The sequence below is a fragment of the Aegilops tauschii genome, chromosome 3 (genome assembly GCF_002575655.3).
Source record: "Aegilops tauschii subsp. strangulata cultivar AL8/78 chromosome 3, Aet v6.0, whole genome shotgun sequence".
NCBI classification, from domain to species: Eukaryota; Viridiplantae; Streptophyta; class Magnoliopsida; order Poales; family Poaceae; genus Aegilops; species Aegilops tauschii.
The window spans coordinates 581,300,268-581,320,362 of record NC_053037.3 but is presented as its reverse complement, the minus strand read 5'-3'; the positions used below and the strand labels follow the sequence as shown (position 1 = coordinate 581,320,362).

General features: G+C 45.9%; 1 protein-coding gene across 1 annotated transcript in view; it reads right to left on the bottom strand.

The window, feature by feature from the left end:
* Nucleotides 1–3,166: 3,166 nt before the first annotated feature.
* The window catches only part of LOC141020728 (uncharacterized), a 29,287-nt gene continuing 12,358 nt past the window's right edge, over nt 3,167–20,095 (bottom strand). The window contains exons 3-5 of the mRNA XM_073495668.1: nt 3,738–3,899; nt 3,485–3,674; nt 3,167–3,199 (exon numbers count right to left, since the gene is read on the bottom strand). Coding sequence (XP_073351769.1) covers nt 3,167–3,199; nt 3,485–3,674; nt 3,738–3,899 — 385 coding nt within the window. The remainder of the gene's footprint in view (nt 3,200–3,484; nt 3,675–3,737; nt 3,900–20,095) is intronic.

The following is a 20,095-nucleotide window of genomic DNA, read 5'->3' as shown; positions in this document are numbered from 1 at the left end:
ACGCCTCTCAGGGAATAAAGTGAACAGTGCCGCCCTCACGAAGATGAGCACGACCCTGGCTACTTGGAGAGCCGCGGTGAAGAGAAGGATTGAACAAGGTGATAGTTATGAGAAGATCAAGGAGACAAATCCTTCGATCAGCGAAGTTGACTACCTGGAGTTCAAGATCAAGTGCGAGAGCAACGCAACCGCGGAATCAAGTGAGTGAGGGAAAGATATGCGGGACTTGAACTTAGGGGTCCACAAACTCGGTCCCGGCGGTTACAGAGTGGCGGAACCTATATGGGACAAGGAGGACGCGGAGCGTGCCGAGCAAGGCCTACCGCCCCTCTTCGATAAATACCGTGACAAGAAGACAAGGGACTATGTGAGGGCCCGGTACAAGATTGACCCGGTAACAAAGGAGCTTACCACGGATCCAAAGTCCAAGGCGCTTGAGCTTGTCTGGTAAGGAATACACGCCCGCGTAATTAGCTCCATATGGTTGCATTCTAATTAATGAAGCCAAATTTCTAAATGGTCCACGTTCCTTCCGCAGGACACTGAAAGCAGTATCGCAGGGTCGTCTAAGAGCTCCCCTTGGGACACCACTTTAAATAGGGCGTTGAATGTAATGAAAAACAAGGATAAGCTCAGTAAGCCGTCGTCAGCTGGTCGTGTGGCCGGCAAACGCTTGTCCATGAAATGGTCGGAATACTATACCGCTGGGCGAAAGGAGAGAAAGACCAGCTCGAAAAGCCAGGAGCGCGAGGTGCAAGAACTCAAGGCACAAGTGGCGCGGATTCCGGAGATAGTCGAAGAGCAAGTGCGAGACCAACTAGGAGCGACGATCACCGCCATTGTGCCTACCTTGATTGAGGGGCTGCAGGCGTAGATGGCGGGCGGCCAACAGGGACCGCCCCGATTCCCAGCTTCACGGGCAGCAACTCGCGCAATGCGCCGGTGGCGCCAATGGTGTCTCCGGCGGAGGCGGCATTGGTGTCTCCGGCGTCGGGGCCGACATTGGAGCTTAATGCACCTGGGTGTGGGAAGAATACGCCGGCCGGCACCTCGGCAGCAAGCGGCCCCTCCGTCCCTTGCACGCCCGCTGTTGGCGGTGCCTCGACATTAGCCGAGCTCGACGCCATCACGGTAACTAATTAAGCCTCTCGGCCGATGACTTCATCTCCTTGCCTTTGACTGGGCATCCCTGACGCCCTACATGTTTTCGCAGGGCGCCGCTGACGTTCCATGCACTCTCCTGCACTTCGTGGACGGTGAGTTAATCGATGTGGCCAAGGCCAGAATCGTTCAACCGGTCAGCCGCGTGTTCCACGGTAATCCGATGCCACCCACCGTGTATAGGGTTCAACTGGTTCGGGTGCTGCGGGGCTTCGATGACTTGTTACCTCCGTATCGACCCCCTGGGGCCGAGGAAGATGATGTGATGACCCTCAGCACCTGCATAAGCGGGCCCATGCTTTGGCCGAAGAGCCAGATTCGTTTGGGGGCGGGGGACAACACCCCACAGACAACACCGCTAGTCGTGCCGGCGCCAAGCCATAGCAAGACCGCCGCAACGCTAGCGGCGTCAGCTGATCCGGACATGCATATGGCACAGGATCCGGACAACGACGACGGTACATTTACCAACGTCGATAAGTACTTTAACAAACATGGGTACGATGACGTATTCTTGGGGCCTCCTTCTCAAGAACCCAACCCTAGAAAAGATGATCGCGATCTAGCTGGTACCGCGGAGAAACCCAATTGCAACAGGCGTCGTCTGGTGTTCAGTTCTCAGGAGACGCCTCCAGCTGCCGCCTTCACCGAGCCTCAGATAGCCGAGGTGCGAAATATTATCAGCCCCAACACACTCAAGAAGGTGGTCTCTGAGCGGAACTCGATCCCATTACAGCAGAAGAAGCAGAAGGGACAGAAAAGAAAGAATAACAAGGGTGCGAGCCAGCCGACACCGAGTACGATCCGTGCTCAGGATGGGCCACCTTCACCTAAGGATATCTCGAGGAGGGTGCATGTGACGGATATGCTCACGCTGACAAAATTCCTCCATGTCACCCTTGGACAGATTGGTGCCATTGTCAGTTATAATGCTATGTGGAAAGCCAAAACAAAAGATCACCTTCTTCATAAATTGAACCGCCGTGGCCGCATCACACTTACTAACTGGCTCTACCTCAATCCACTTCGTGAACTTATCAACTGCCACCAGGAGGTGAGTCTTTTTATCTTTGGACCTTTTGAAAGGCCCAACCATGTCAAGCCCCCAGACTGCAAACGGCCAAGTAATTGGGATCATCCATAGCTCTTGAGCCGGTACGTGAGCCCGTCGTGAGAACTTCTGACAACCGTCACATTTACTAACTAGATCCTCTGCATCAGCATGAGCCGTGAGCCAATAAAATCCATGACGGAACGCATTGGCTACAAGGGACTTTGAACCGGCGTGATGGCCACAATCCCCTTCATGGATCTCACGAAGAATCTCTTGACCCTCCTCAGGAGACACGCAGCGTTGAAATGCCCCCGTGACACTACGATGATGCAACTCACCATTGGTAATTGTCATTGATTTGGACCGCCGGGTTATCTGTCTAGCCAAGGTCTCATCCTCAGGCAATTCGCCCCGGGTCATATAAGCTAAATATGGCACCATCCAATCTGGAATGACGTGAAGAGCCGCCACCAATTGTGCCTCCGGGTCGGGAATAGCCAAATCTTCCTCCGTGGGCACCTTGACAGAAGGATTGTGTAGAACGTCTAGGAAAGTGTCCGGTGGCACCGGCTTACGCTGAGATCCCAACCGGCTTAAAGCATCAGCTGCCTCGTTCTTTCTGCGATCGATGTGCTCCACTTGGTAACCCTTGAAATGTCCAGCAACGATATCAACCTCACGGCGATAAGCCGCCATGAGAGGGTATTTGGAATCCCACTTGCCTGATACTTGCTGGGCCACCAAATCTGAATCGCCAAAGCATCTTACCCGGCTTAAGCTCATCTCCTTAGCCATCCAAAGACCATGGAGCAAAGCCTCATATTCAGCTGCATTGTTAGTACAGGGAAACATCAGCCGTAGTACATAACAAAATTTATCACCTCGAGGGGAAGCTAAAACCACCCCAGCCCCCGACCCTTCAAGTTGCCTGGATCCATCAAAATGAATAGTCTAGTATGTGTTGTCTGGCTTCTCTTCAGGCATCTGCATCTCCGTCCAGTCATTCGTAAAATCCACCAACACTTGTGACTTGATAGCAGTGCGCGGCGCATACGTTACACCGTGAGGCCCAAGTTCAATAGCCCACTTGGCAACTCGTCCTGTGGCTTCTCTGTTTTGAATAATGTCTCCCAAAGGAGCAGAACTAACCACAGTGATGGGATGACCCTGAAAGTAATGCTTCAGCTTCCGGCTTGCCATGAACACCCCGTAAACAAGCTTCTGCCAGTGCGGGTATCTCTGTTTGGACTTAATAAGCACCTCACTAACGTAATAAACCGGCCGTTGAACCAGATACTCCTTGCCAACCTCCTTGCGTTCCACGACGACGGCAACGCTGACCGCCCGTGTGTTAGCAGCCACATATAATAACAATGGCTCTTTATCAACAGGGGCCGCAAGGACTGGTGGCCCTGCAAGCTGTCTTTTCAAATCCTCAAAGACCGTGTTAGCAGCATCGCTCCAGACAAAGTCGTCTGTCTTTTTCATCATCTAGTACAGTGGTAGAGCCTTCTCGCCTAGCCGGCTTATAAAACGGCTTAAAGCGGCAACACGACCCGCCAAACGCTGAATGTCATTAACACATTTCGGCTTAGCCAGAGTGGTTATCGCCTTGATCTTCTCCGGGTTAGCTTCAATGCCTCTGTTAGAAACCAGAAACCCCAAGAGCTTGCCTGCTGGGACCCCAAAAACGCACTTGGTAGGGTTAAGCATCATCTTGTAGACCCGGAGATTATCAAAAGTTTCCTTCAGGTCATCTATCAAGGTCTCCTTCTCTCTGGACTTAACTACGATGTCATCCACATAAGCATGTACATTGTGCCCAATCTGACCGTGGAGACAGTTCTGCACACATCACTGATAAGTTGCCTGAGCACTCTTAAGCCCAAAGGGCATAGAAACATAGCAGAAGGCTCCAAACGGAGTGATGAAAGGCGTCTTCTCCTGGTCCTTAACTGCCATCTTGATTTGATGATATCCGGAATAAGCATCCAAAAAACTCAAACGCTCACAACCTGCTGTTGCGTCAATGATTTGATCAATACGAGGGAGCGCGAAAGGATCAGCTGGACACACCTTGTCTAAGTCCGTGTAATCCACACACATACGCCACGTGCCGTTCTTTTTAAGCACGAGCACCGGGTTAGCCAACCACTATGGATGAAAAACTTCAATGATGAACCCTGCTGCCAAAAGCCGGGCCACTTCTTCTCCAATGCTTTACGTCTCTCCTCATTAAACCGCCTAAGAATTTGTCTGATCGGCTTAAATTTTGGGTCAATATTGAGAGTGTGCTCAGCGAGTTCTCTCGGTACACTTGGCATGTCAGAAGGTTTCCATGCAAAGATGTCCCGATTCTCACGGATGAACTCGATGAGCACGCTTTCCTATTTGGGATCCAGGTTAGCACTGATAGTGAACTGCTTAGATGAGTCACCTGGAACAAAATCGACGAGCTTAGTCTCATCAGCCGACTTGAATTTCATCACTGGCTCATTTTCTGTAGTCGGCTTTTTCAAAGACGCCATGTCCGCCGGGTCAACGTTGTCCTTGTAGAATTTCAACTCCTCTGTTGCACAAACAGACTCAGCGTAAGCCGCATCTCCTTCCTCACACTCCAAGGCTATCTTCCGACTCCCGTACATTGTGATGGTGCCCTTGTAACCCGGCATCTTGAGCTACAGATAAACATAACACGGCCGTGCCATGAACTTAGCATAAGCCGGCCACCCAAACAAAGCGTGGTAAGGGCTCCTGATTTTGACCACCTCATAAGTTAACTTTTCAACCCTTGAGTCATGCTCATCTCCAAAAGCTACCTCCAGTTTGATCTTACCCACTGGGTACGCCGATTTACCTGGCACCACTCCATGGAACACGGTGTTGGACGTCTTGATATTTTTATCAGACAGCCCCATGCGACGGAAGGTATCGTAATAAAGGATGTTGATGCTGCTACCTCCATCCATGAGCACGTCAGTGGACTTGTATCCACCAACCTGAGGAGCCACCACCAACGCCAGGTGACCCGGGTTGTCAACCCCGGGAGGGTGATCTTCTCTACTCCATAGAATGGGCTGCTCGGACCATCTCAAATACTGAGGAACTGCCGGCTCAATGGAATTCACAACCCTCTTATCAAGCTTCTGGTCTCGTTTGCACAAGCTAGTGGTGAACACATGATACTGCCCACTATTCAACTGCTTTGGATTGCTCTGATACCCGGACTGCTGCTGCGCTCGAGCATCCAAAGTCGCCCGCTCTGTAGCCATTCTGGTGTCCTCCGACGCCAGATTTTCCTTGGCTTTTGCCACCTCCTCGCGTAATCGCGTCACTTCCGCATCATGTTGAGCCTAATCTGCTGGGCTAACCACGGCGGTTAACAGAGCCTTGATCCTATCGATGAGACCCATCAGCACCTGAGCCGGCGAGCTCACAGGGCCTCCTGCCCCGGCTGCCGCTGACCCCGAAGTCATTGCTGTCGCAGCAGTAGAGCTCAGAACGGGTTGCGTGCCGGCCATAAAGATCCCCACTCTGCTTGGTGGCTCGAAGGAGTCCGGAATACTGCTGCCATCGGAACCGCCCCCGAGCCCACCGTCTTGCAATTGATATAGCGAATCTGTATCACCCATAGATGACTCACCATCAGAGTAGATGGCTGTCTCGCCGCCAGACACGGATTTTTCAGAAAATTCTCCTCCGTGGATGCATCCCACGAAAGCACGCTTCATGGCGGGTTGAGCCAGGGCGGATTTCGCACGCTAAGCCGTTTCGATGATGTCGGTGCAGATGTCTGGCTCAGGGCCCGGCTCGCCGATCCGGCCGATGAAGACGTGGATTCCGACGAAGGGGACCCGGTATCCATACTCAATTGAGCCGGCGTCGGGGGATGTAGAGCTTGCCGCGATGACTCTTGGTCATCCGGCCCACAGCATACCCCTTGAGCCCTTCAAAGCTTCCCTTCAAGAACTCAAATCCATCGTGCGCTGGCCCCATGGTGGGCGCCATCTGTCGTGGAATTGTCACGTCAGATGTCCTGGTGCAAGGACTTAGTCGCGGAGCCATCGCAGCTAGGAAGCTTAAAGGGGTTAAACGGGACAAGGGACGCGAGGGTTTATACTGGTTCGGCCCCTTACAGTGAAGGTAAAAGCCTACGATCCAGTTGATGTGGAATTGCTAGGGTTTCGATGACCAGGGAGCGAATCTGCTAAGCCTGGTTCTTGAGTTGTTGTTTTTTTTTTTGCCCTGAACCGCCGCCGGGTCGTCCCTTTATATATACAGAGGTTGACGCCCAGCGGCCCATAGAGTCCAGGCCGGCTCATAAATAGTGTCCGGCTCGGTGACTACGTATTCATGCCTTACAGTACAAGTTATACAATATGGCGGTTTTACTCTTACAGGCCTTAAGTCGCCTTTGGGCCTTGGCCTTTAACTAAACCATCATCTTCTACCGTCTTCACGGGCTTCATATTGTGAACCGCCGTAGGTATAACCCGGCCCCACCTGGGCGGGTCATACTAATATTTACATCCCCGACACTACCGACTGATCTGCTCAATGCTGCAACCGGTGCTATGAGGAGTCTGCATGACAGTGTTCTTTCTTTGGAGAAGCGGCGTCTCTCCGAGAATGATGTGGCATAACCGGTATTCGTGGCCAAGGTGCCAGAGGGCAAGGGCTTTGTCGATAGCGCCATCGGGGGTATGACCGTCTTGCGGTTTCATGACATCTTCGCTATGTTTAACCTTCATCCGCTGCACTACACCGTCGTTCGGCTATTTTCGCTGAGTATGGAGATGCGGATCATTAGAGACAGGACCCCGGACATCGTGATAGTCGAGCCCTTCTACATGTGTGCCAAGATCTTGGGCAGCGCTGGGGACCGGCAAGTCGCGAGTTGATACCTCGAAGGCGTCATTCTGGCGAACCCAGATAAGGATAACTTCCTCGTGCCTTACTTTCCTGAGTAAGTCATCCCCTCACCGCCCCGTAACATATGATTTCTTAGATTTCGATCATTCTTTTTTTTCTAACATTCTGTGTTTTGTGCAGTTACACACATTGCACACTCATCCTCTTGAGCCCGAACTATTCCATGGCCACGTATTTCAACTCGGACCGTCAGTCGAAGAAAGACTACACAAATATCAAGAAAGTTCTTGATGATGTTCTCCCTGGCTACGCCAAATCTGGAGGCACCTTTAGGAGGCCAATTTTTAGGTATGGCAAGCACGTCTTGACCCACGTAACGACGTTTCCCTGCGTCAAGAAGCCGCCTGGCGGTCAGAAGGATGCCTACTACGCCCTCCATCACATGCAGGCGATCTTACGGGACCATAATCACCTTCTGCTACCAAATAGTCTCAAAGATTGGGCCGCACGCTTGTCGGCAATCCAGGACGCGGACCTCAGACAAGAATTCTTTCGCATCCAGTCGGAGTTTGTGGAAATCATCCATCAAGATGTCCTGCATACCTCGGGGCAGTTCTACATCAAATATCAACCATCCAACAGTGAAATAGAAACAACGCTACAAATGCAGGCTGACAATGAACGCACATTCATGACCATCACGAAAGACGGCGGCTTCATCCACACTCCGGTCCCGGAGTCGAGTCGAAAGTAGTGATGCTATGTAGTTCTGAAATATCGATTAGCTCATGTTGTAATTAAACTTTAATGAACTTGTAGGTCTCTTTGGTTTGGACAGTCGTTCAACTTATATGTAATCGATGCTATTTATTAGTAGGACCATGAATCGTGCTATTATTGTGTTGCTTTTCTCTTCTGATCCTTTTGTTGCATACTTATATATTGCTTATGTATTGTCTGTGAATTGCTACTAACGTTTTGTTTGTCTAGTGCATAGAGATGCCGTCGTATGTCGTGTACAAGGGTAAGGTTCCCGGAGTCTACGACGACTGGGAGGAGTGTCGAAGACAGGTTCACCGTTTCAGCGGTAACAGTTACAAAGAGTACACCACTAGGGCGGAGGCGGAAGCTAGATACGTGCGCTATCTAGCGGGAGAGAGGAGGGAGCGTTGGAGGAACCGGATGAAGACCAGTTTCATCGCGATGATGCTCATCCTGATGACCGCAGCTCTCTTCTATGTGATGGTAGTTTAGATGATCGATATCGACTTGTAATGTGAAGACAAACTTGCTACTCGCGGTCTCGAGACTTGTAATGTTCTAACTTTGTTTGGTATTTTGAATTCGGAGACTAATATGATGAATTGTATTCGGAGACTAATCTTCTATTGTATTCGATAAATCTGTTGTTTATATGTTGTGTTGTCTATATTGTGTGCAGTAATGTATTTTGTAACCTGTGCAAATATCAGAAAAGAAAAGAAAATTCCTAATATTCATACTTGTGGCGCACCATACTGCACTTTAGTGGCGCACTGCAATAAACACACTAGTGGCGCATTATCTAGAAGTGCGCCATTAGTAACCCAGAGCACAAGGTAAACACGCCCCCCTGGGAGGCATACACTAGTAGAAAACGGATCTTTAAAACCGATTCGTAAGGGCCTTTAGTGTCGGTTCTACAACCGGCACTAATGGGTGGAGACTAAAGACCCCCCCTTTAGTACCGGTTCGGCACGAACCGCCACTAAAGGCCCACCACGTGGCCTGAGCTCACGCCGTGGTAAATGATTTTTTTTGAAATTTTTGGAAAGAAAATTGATTTTTTTCGATTTTCAATTTCCTGAATTATTTTATGATTTAGTCTCTAATCACCTCTCTTAACTGCTCAAGTGTGGATCACTCATTCCAAATCGTCTAACTTCCCGGCCGGTCACCCATCCTCTCACTCCCCCAGCCTGAGCACGCTTAACTTCGGAGTTCTATTCCCCTACTTTCCAAGTCTGCACTTGTTGTTTTCCTGACAAATGTAAGCTGTCAATCCTATTAACCCTCAGCAGTTTAGCTTGAGCATTAGGTCACACGTTTCATCGTTTGAGTTTGAAACTATTATTCTAAAAACAGTAATTATTTAGTAACACTAATATTTCTTGAATAAGTTTGACCATAGTTGAACCACAGTTTGACCAGATTTGACCAAAATCCAAAAAATTGAAATAATTATTTAGTAACACTAATATTCTTGAATAATTATGTAGTAACATTAATACTTCTTGAATAAGTAGTTTGACCATAGTTTGACCAGATTTAACCAAAATAAAAAAAACTGAAATTTTAGCATATCTTTTTTTCCTTTTGGAATTTGAGGATTCTAAAAAATTGCAAACAGGCCATAGGCCGTCAAAATCGGATGCGGATTTTCGTGCTGAATTTTTTGATATATTATACGTTTTTTTCCGACATCGTATGCAAAAGTTATAGCCGTTTTACATTTTCCCTACACTTTTTGCAAAACATGTCCAAATTTAAGTTTTCAAATTTTCCTAACTAGTACATGTAGTAATGTAACTACCCCTCGAAGGATTTTATTTTTTGAAGTTTCTATCATTTTCTTTTGATTTTTTCAAAATTGAAATGGCGATACACAGGGGGGGGGGGGTAGAGTTTGAAAATTGCCCTATAGTCCCGGTTTGTGTCTCCAACCAGGACTATAGGTCAGACCCCTTTAGTCTCGGTTCATGGCACGAACCGGTAATAAAGGTTAGCCCTTTAGTACCGGTTTGTGCCACGAACCGGTACTAAAGGTGATCGTGGGGCCCCGGCCTGACGCCAGCCTGCCACCACCCCTTTAGTATCGGTTCGTGGCACGAATCGGTACTAAAGGTTCAACACGAACCGGCATTAATGCATAGCCGTTTGAACCGGCACTAATGGTACCATTAGTGCCGGGCCAAAATCGAACCGGGACTAATATGTCTCACATTAGGTCCTTTTTCTACTAGTGTGAACACGGTTTTCAAAGACCCGGGATCTCTATCTAGCTGGCGATACGTTGTGTCATCCATGCACCTGACGCATCCAGAAAATCCGTGGACCACCTGCCCCGCGACATATCCGTAACCGAGATAGTCGTGCACCGTCGTGAGCAGTGCGGCTCTCATAGGGAAATATTCTTTCTCTCCGGCGTCCCACGTATTGGCTGGCGTTTTCCACAGTGTGTCTAGCTCCTCTTTTAGCAGCCCCAGATACAGATTGATGTCATTCCCTGGTTGTTTCGGCCCTTCAATTAGCATACTCATGTGAATGTACTTCCTCTTCATGCACAACCAGGGGGAAGGTTGTACATCCACACAAACACAGGCCAGGTGCTATGTGTGCTTCTCTGGCTGCCAAATGGATTGATTCCATCGGTGCTCGCGCCCAGCACGATGTTCCTTGGATCGTCCCCAAATTCTGGGTGTTCGAAGTTCAACGCTTGCCACTGGCTCGCATCCTTAGGGTGACTCAGCATCTTGTCTTTTTTATTTATCTCCGGATCATTTCCGTCATCTTCTCGCTTCTTCTCCTCCCTATCCGCGTGCCAACGCAGGAGCTTTGCTACCGTAGGGTCCGCGAAATACCGCTGTAGACGAGGAGTGATCGGAAAGTACCACACCACTTTTCGAGGAGCTTTCTTCCTCTTCTTGTATCGAGTGACGCAGCACACCGGACATATGATAGACTCCGCGTGCTCGTCCCGATAAATGATGCAATTGTTCATGCACACATGGTATTTCACGTGCGGTAAATCCAGAGGACATACGATTTTCTTCACCTCCTCGAAACTGGTCGGGCACTTGTTCCCCTTTGGAAGACGTTCGTGCCAGAATGACATGTTCTCATCGAAGCATGCGTCGGTCATTTTGTGTTTTACCTTCATCTCCAGAGCCATGAGCGTTACTTTCAGGCGGGTATCCTCGGGCCTACATCCTTCATACAATGGAGTAACCGCGTCTATCTCCAGTTGATCCAGCTTGGCTTTCTCTCGGGCGACAGCTCTTGCGTTATCCGTCTGCTTGAGAAGCAGCTCTTGAATATGAGGGTCCTGCACCCAGCCCATCGATGGTCCATCGTCGTCTGCTCCGGCATCTTCATCTTCATGATCATGCCCTTTGTCTTGACCTTCCTCATCATGATGTTCGGCATCTTCTACATGATGACCGTGTACTGCATCTAGTTCGTGATCATGTCCTGGAGATTCTTTGTCTTCTCGCCCGCCCTCGCCGCGGTTGTCTTGCTGCCCTTCCTCATTTCTTGCCCGGCCCCCATGGACGACTTCATAGTCATCTTCATCACCTTGCCACCGATAGCCATCCATGAAACCACGCAAGAGCAGGTGGTCCCGCACCTGTACGGAATCCGGGTCCATAAGGCTCTTCAACTTGCATCTTCGACACGGACATCTTATCTCCGTCTCGTTCTTTTGAAGCATCTCGGCCTTCGCGGAGCTCAAAAACCTATTCATGATGCCTTCGGTCATCGTGCGGACCATGGTCACCTGCGGGGTAGAGCAAAACGATATTTTAGAACCAAAAAAATTGGCATGACTTTGCCTAAAAATAGGACAAAAAAGAATGCATAGTGCCAAATTCTCGCTGAAACGGAAATGAATCAACATTCCGGCAAAATATTGGCAACTATCGCATTTCAAATACCAGTACCAGCTGCAAACACAAACATATGCAACGCCACAAACATATGCAACACCACAAACATACGTAGATCTAGGCCATAAAAAGTGCATATGCACGTTGTTGGAGGGAGAAAAAAGTAGATCTACAACATAAAGAAAGCTTTCCCCTTACTTACCTATCAAAAAAAGGAAATTTAACCACTTAATTTGGGTGAATCTATGGTGCAAATGAGGTGAGGAGGAAGAGGCAGCCGAGACAAGCTTGGAGGAGGAGGTGGAGAGACTGAAGTGGGGAAAGTGAGTGTGGTAGGTGGCTGTCCAAAATATCTAGCTGCTCTCATGTTACCAATGGCGCACCACCTAACAATGCGCCATTAGTAACCCGTTCTGCAAAAAAAATAAAAAAAATTGTTAGTAGTGGCGCACTGTTGTTGTGGTGCGCCATTACTAGTTGCCATTACTAGTTTGAACTAGTAATGGCGCACTATACCCTGGTGCGCCATTACTAGTTTTGATAAAAAATTTAAAAACAAATTTATTAGTAGTGGCCCACAGAGTGTGTGGTGCGCCATTACTAGTTAAAACTAGTAATGGCGCACTATGCCCTGGTGCGCCATTACTAGTTTTCGAAAAAAAATTGTTAGTAGTATGGCCACTAATGGCGTACCTACATATGGTGCACCACTGCTATATAGCAGCGGCGCACCACATATGAGGTGCGCCATTAATGTCCATATTAGCTATAGCCCTTTTCCTAGTAGTGCTTTATCTATAAAGGGGGGCGAAAGCCTATTTTCTGAGCTTGATTATCCATACTAGCTGCTAGATGGCCGCCCCTGTTGATCCTGAAGCAGGGGACGCAGGAGGAGGGAGGGAGTAGGAGCATTGTTGCACGGTGAACTGGTCGACGTGCAGATCCTCTAAAATGATGCGCCATGGATGCCATGCATCCTCGGGGCCGCCTTCCAAGTTATGATGTTTGTTTCAAAATAACTAGTAGGGTGACCCGCGCATTTGCACGGCTAGATCCTTAATTCCGATTTAGGACCCATCTGTACTGCATAGTTTTGGTCATTATTATTGTATAAGTATGCACTTTTGTAGCTGAACATTATATTACCAAGACATTTGTGATGGTTCCTTCTAAATAAAATGTGCGAGGTGGCATTTCCGTAGAAAAAAGAGGGTTGTGATGGACAGAATTATATTATTTATATAGAGAGATATATACTTTTTTGCATTCATTATGCACCATTCAAAGCCACGTCGTCAACTTTCAACCGTTTGTGCCTTCATTTGCTATTTTTCATGCATTTACTGATTTGTTTTTTAGCTAAATGACCCCAAAATTGAAACGCACTACAAATAATTCTGAAAAGGTTGAAACTTAGCATGGTATCATTATTTCACCACATGGCATGTGCAAAAAAGTAGGGAGGGTGATGGCCAAAACTGAATGCATTTCGTGTACAAACTCGACACTCTCTTTCGAAATATATATCAGGGTTTTGGAAGAAAACTCATCTGTTACAAAGGCATCTTCATTTTTTTAAACTCATTACAACTCCAGACTTTTTGTGCGTTCATTATGCACCATTCAAAGCCACGTCGTTAACTTTCAACCCTTTGTGCATTCATTTGCTATTTTTCATGCATTTACTGATTTATTTTTGAGCTAAATGACCGTGAAATTGAAAAGCACTACAAATGAACTCTGAAAAGGTTGAAACTTGGCATGGTATCATCATTTCACCCACATAGCATGTGCAAAAAAGTAAGAGGGTTACGACCAAAACTGGATGCACTTCGTGTACAAACTGGACACTCTCTTTCAAAGTGTATATTAGGGTTTCGGACGAAAACTCATTTGTTACAAAGGCACTTCATTTTTTTAAACTCATTACAACTCCAGACTTTTTTTGCATTCATTATGCACCATTCAAAGCCACGTCGTCAACTTTCAACCCTTTGTGCCTTCATTTGCTATTTTTCATGCATTTACTGATTTGTTTTTTAGCTAAATGACCCCGAAATTGAAAAGCACTACAAATGAACTCTGAAAAGGTTGAAACTTGGCATGGTATCATTATTTCACCACATGGCATGTGCAAAAAAGTAGGGAGGGTGACGGCCAAAACTGGATGCACTTTGTGTACAAACTGGACACTCTCTTTCGAAGTATATATCACGGTTTCGGACGAAAACTCATCTGTTACAATGGCAATTAATTTTCTAAAACTCATTACAACTCCAGACTTTTTGTGCGTTCATTATGCACCATTCAAAACCACGCGTCAACTTTCAACCCTTTGTGCCTTCATTTGCTATTTTTCATGCATTTACTGATTTGCTTTTGAGCTAAATGACCCCGAAATTGAAAAGCACTACAAATAAACTCTGAAAAGGTTGAAACTTGGCATGGTATCATCATTTCACCCAGATTGCATGTGCAAAAAAGTAGAGAGGGTTACGGCCAAAACTGGATGAACTTCGTGTACAAACTGGACACTCTCTTTTGAAGTGTATTTCATGGTTTCGGACGAAAACTTATCTATTACAAAGGCACTTCATTTTTTGAAAGTCATTAGAACTCCAGTTTTTGATGTGTCCATTATGCACCATTCAAAGCCACATCATCAACTTTCAACCCTTTGTGCCTTCATTTGCTATTTTTCATGCATTTACTGATTTGTTTTTGAGCTAAATGACCCTGAAATTGAAAAGCACTACAAATGAACTCTGAAAAGGTTGAAAGTTGGCATGGTATCATCATTTCACCCACATAGCATGTGCAAAAAAGTAGAGAGGGTTACGGACAAAACTGGACACTCTCTTTCGAAGTATATATCAGGGTTTCAGATGAAAACTCATCTGTTACAAAGGCACTTCATTTTTTAAAACTCATTGCAACTCCAGACTTTTTGTGCGTTCATTATGCACCATTCAAAGCCACGTCGTCAACTTTCAACCTTTTGTGCCTTCATATGCTATTTTTCAAAGATTTACTGATTTGTTTTTGAGCTAAATGACCCTAAAATTGAAAAACACTACAAATGAACTCTCAAAAAGGTTGAAACTTGGCATGGTATGATCATTTCACCCACATAGCATGTGCAAAAAAGTAGTGAGGGTTACGGCCAAAACTGGATGCACTTCGTGTACAAACTGGACACTCTATTTTGAAGTATATATCAGGGTTTCGCACGAAAAGTCATCTGTTACAAAGGCACTTCATTTTTTAAAACTCATTACAACTCCAGACTTTTTGTGCGTTTATTATGCACCATTCAAAGCCACGTTGTCAACTTTCAACCCTTTGTGCCTTCATTTACTATTTTTGAAGCATTTACTGATTTGTTTTTGAGCTAAATGACCCTGAACTTGAAAAGCACTACAAATGAACTCCGAAAAGGTTGAAACTTGGCATGGTATCATCATTTCACCCATAGCATGTGCAAAAGGTACAGAGGGTTACGGCCAGAACTGGATGCACTTCGTGTACAAACTGGACACACTTTTTCGAAGTATATATCACGATTTCGGACGATAACTCATCTGTTACAAAGGCATTTCATTATTTAAAACTCATTGCAACTCCAGACTTTTGTGCGTTCATTATGAACCATTCAAAGCCATGTCTTCAACTTTCAAACCTTTGTGCCTTCATTTGCTATTTTTCATGCATTTACTGATTTGTTTTTTTAGCTAAATGACCCTGAAATTGAAAAGCACTACAAATGAACTCTGAAAAGGTTGAAAGTTGGCATGGTATCATCATTTCACCCACATAGCATGCGCAAAAAAGTAGAGAGGGTTACGGCCAAAACTGGATGCACTTCGTGTACAAACTGGACACTCTCTTTCGAAGTATATATCAGGGATTCGGACGAAAACTCATCTGTTACAAAGGCAATTCATTTTTTTAACTCATTACAACTCCAGACTTTTTGTGCGTTCATTATGCACCATCCAAAGCCACGTCATCAACATTCAACCCTTTGTGCCTTCATTTGCTATTTTTCATGCATTTACTGATTTGTTTTTTAGCTAAATGACCTTGAAATTGAAAAGCACTACAAATGAACTCTGAAAAGGTTGAAACTTGGCATGGTATCATGATACGTCTCCAACGTATCTATCATTTATGAAGTATTGATGCTATTATATTATCAACCTTGGATGTTTTATATGCATTTATATGCTATTTTATATGATTTTTGGCACTAACCTATTAACCTAGAGCCCAGTGCCAGTTTCTGTTTTTTCCTTGTTTTTGAGTATTGCAGAAAAGGAATATCAAACGGAGTCCAATTGACCTGAAAATTTGCGGAGATCATTTTTGGACCAGAAGAAGCCCCCGGAATAAAAGAGTTGGGACAGAAGAGTCCCGGGCTGCCCACTGATACGTCTCCAACGTATCTATAATTTTTTATTGTTCCATGCTATTATATTATCCCTTTTGGATGTTTAATGGGCTTTACTATAAATTTTTATATTATTTTTGGGACTAACCTATTAACCTTAGGCCCAGTGCAAATTGCTGTTTTTTTGCCTATTTCAGTGTTTCGCAGAAAAGGAATATCAAACGGAATCCAAATGGAATGAAACCTCCGGGAGATTTCTTTTTGGAACAAACATGATCCAGGGGACTTGGAGTAGACGTCAAGAAAGAAACGAGGAGGCCATGAGGCAGGAGGGCGCGCCCCCCACCCTCGTGGGCCCCTCGTAGCTCCACCGACCTACTTCTTCCTCCTATATATATCCATCTATCACGTAAACATCAAGGAGCACCACGAAACCCTATTTCCACCAACGCAACCATCTGTACCCGAGAGATCCCATCTTGGGGCCTTTTCCGGCGCTCCGCCGGAGGGGGAATCGATCACGGAGGGCTTCTAGATCAACTCCAAAGCCTCTCCGATGATGTGTGAGTAGTTTACCACAGACCTTCGGGTCCATAGTTATTAGCTAGATGGCTTTCTCTCTCTTTTTGGATCTCAATACAAAGTTCTCCTCGATCTTCTTGGAGATCTATTCGATGTAACTCTTTTTGCGGTGTGTTTGTCGAGATCCGATGAATTGTGGGTTTATGATCAAGATTATCTATGAACAATATTTGAATCTCCTCTGAATTCTTTTATGTATGATTGGCTATCTTTGCAAGTCTCTTCGAATTATCAGTTCGGTTTGGCCTACTAGATTGATCTTTCTTGCAATGGGAGAAGTGCTTAGCTTTGGGTTCAATCTTGCAGTGTCCTTTCCCAGTGACAGCAGGGGCAGCAAGGCACGTATTTTATTGTTGCCATCGACGATAAAAAGATGGGGTGAAAATCTGAGAGTTTGGAGTGATGACCATTCTGATTTCCATTATGCCCAACCATAGCCTACACCCTTTTCAATAGTTCAAGCAGACTGTTGTTTCTTCTTTCTTCGAACATGCGCATGATCTGTTCAGTGGTTGGCGGATGTGGCGGTGGAGGTGGTGGTTGTGGATACGGTTCGGGGGAATGCCCTGCCTGTCTTGCTGAGCGACGAATAGGGACATCCTCACTAGCGCGACTGCTGCTGCCTCCACGCGTCATCCTATTGTTTGTTTTTTCCAATATGAAGCAACCGAGATGAGCAACATCCATAAATGGGGAAGAAAAGCAAGCGACAAAGCCTGAAAGAAAGCAACAAGAAACCAAGGCGAATAATAACGAAGAAAAGTTCCAACATAATTATACATAGACTCATAGATGAAAGGAAACATCATGACGGGTACGACTAAGATCATACATGAAACGAAACATGATGATAAGTACGACTACATCCGTACATCCAAGCATCATGACAACCTCGGATACTCTAACAATCTAGTGCTCTCCTGGTCCTGCTGAGTCCTCTCCTGAGCCAGACTTGGATCCTGAATTGACGATGTTAACGGAAACCTCCGGTTTAAAGGTAACACGACGACGCTGCCTCGAGGACTCTCCCTCGGGGGCAGGTGCGGGATGAGGCTGGATCATAGGGGCTGCGGGAGTAGCGAGAAGCGAAGCCCACTCGGCAGGGGCACTGTGGGGAGTCACGGTCGAGGTGCCCGAGCTACTCGAATGAGTAACCGGGGTAGTTGGCAAGCTAGAAACTGGTAGAATAAAGGGGGTAAATCCTATGGAAGGTGGGAGCGGGACTGGACCTAACGTCCACCAAAGCAGTGCGAGCACGAGTCAGATCTCGGGCTAGCTCGTGAATTAGAAGATAGCTAGCAGTGATATAGCGGGAAAGGTGGCTAGCAGGACTCTCGGCCGCCGGATCAATAACAGGAAAGCTTACACGACCATCATCGTGGAGGGATGGGTAGTAGTAGAAGCCTGGGTGGGTCTGCATTTGGATCTCGTTAGAGCGTAACTCAATGAGAATCTCAAACGCAGCAAACTGAACAGCGTGAGCAGGGGTAGAAGCGAAACTAGTCCTAGAAGGACGTGTGTATGAACCAGATGCCGAACTGCAGCTCAAGGTAACCACCGCGTGATACTCGTATACTGAGTCTGCTAGGCGCTCCCGGTACACCCAATACACTGGGTCATCACCGTGAGGGTAGAGGCGACGCCACACTCTTCGAAGAAGGTGCGGCGAAGTGCACGATGACAGCTCCAACTGACACGCATACGGTACTGGAGCCATATACACTCACAACCATTAGTCGGTTAGAAATAACAATAAATCAAATGCATGCAATGCAGCAATCAGATGCAAACACTACCGGCACTCAAAACTAAACTAGCTACCGTTCAACTAACGCATCAGCGGTCTAGCGTGTCCTACGGTCAGCGCGGCTCTGATACCAAGCGTTGTGGCACCCCGACTCAGAGCAACCGGTTTACCTTGCATTGCTAGCCCAGAGATCTAGTATTCTGGCAACACACACCAACTTGGTACAGAAAACAACCGCTTTATTGATGCTAGCGAAAACATAGGTTTGATATTACATCAGATAGCGAGGCCAAGCGGCACACACGATGCGGCTGAACAGTATGTTCACCTATCTATTATCTATTATATACATAATACAAAAGTCAAACAAGCCATCATGTTCGTCCACATATGCTAATATTATTTACATCGTCCGACCAAAAAAATAACGGCTGAGATTTAAAAATATTACGTAACATATAAACATGTATGTACTAATATATTGGACTGTCACGTCTTTACATAAGTATTCCTATAATATATGTAGACTTAAAGCTCCGATGCCAGATCACGATGCAAAAACGAGGCACGTTATATGTATGCCAGATCACGAGTTTTGGTCACGCACGCTGCTTGCTTCCTTTGCCGATTCAATTCCCTAAAGAGACCCGAAGTCCGTAGAATAAAAGAATTTGCTGCATCCTAGCGTGTAGTACTAATCAGAAGCGGCCTTAAAAAAAACTAGCACATGCATGTATATCTATCTACTCCCTTTGTTCTTAAATATTTGTCTTTCTAGATATTTCAAATAGACTACCACATACGGATGTATATATAGACATATTTTAGAGTTTAGATTCACTTATTTCGCTCCGTATGTAGTCAGTTGTTGAAATATCTAGAAAGACAAATATTTAGGAACGGAGGGGGTATTATATAATTATTAAGACAAAAGGCAAACAAATCATCTCATGCGTCCACATAGATTAAATTATCTTAAACGTCAATATTAGAAATTAACGGTTCAGATTTATAAGATGTAGCGTTACATACAAATATTGTCAAGTACAAATAATTTGGCACATCACATGTCACATAACAATAGTCCACGTCTTTGATCCAATCATATGCCTTTCTACCAAATCAGATATAAGCTTACGTTGGAAATTCTCTGAGGAAAAAGAAAACTTACGTCGCTCATGTATATGTGAATAGTGTCCAGTGATAGGCGGAAGCGACGGGCAATGAGTGCAAACCTCAGATTATAGAAATGCATGGCAATATATAAGAACAATAGACAAATCAATTTGAATGTTATTTGTGTGAAGTGAACACAAACATGTCTTTCGAGAAAAGAAAATTGCTCCGCGCAAATATAAAGGTAGATGCAAGAAAATATAACTTCAAAGTTTAATTTGCACTATGCAATATACCTCGGTTTCAAAACAACTCCTGCTTGATAAAAAAATCAGTTACGAGCACAAGATTATGTTTTTAGGATTCAAAGGAGTTTAGGGTGATAATAATGTTACCTTAGATGGCCAAGTAACATGGCAAATACCATGTTGCTCCATGTAGGATAACTAATCTAATCGGTTAATTCAATGGAAGGTCACAAATAAAATTAGTTAGGCATAAGTGAGCGCTAATCTAGAGCTGCCCAA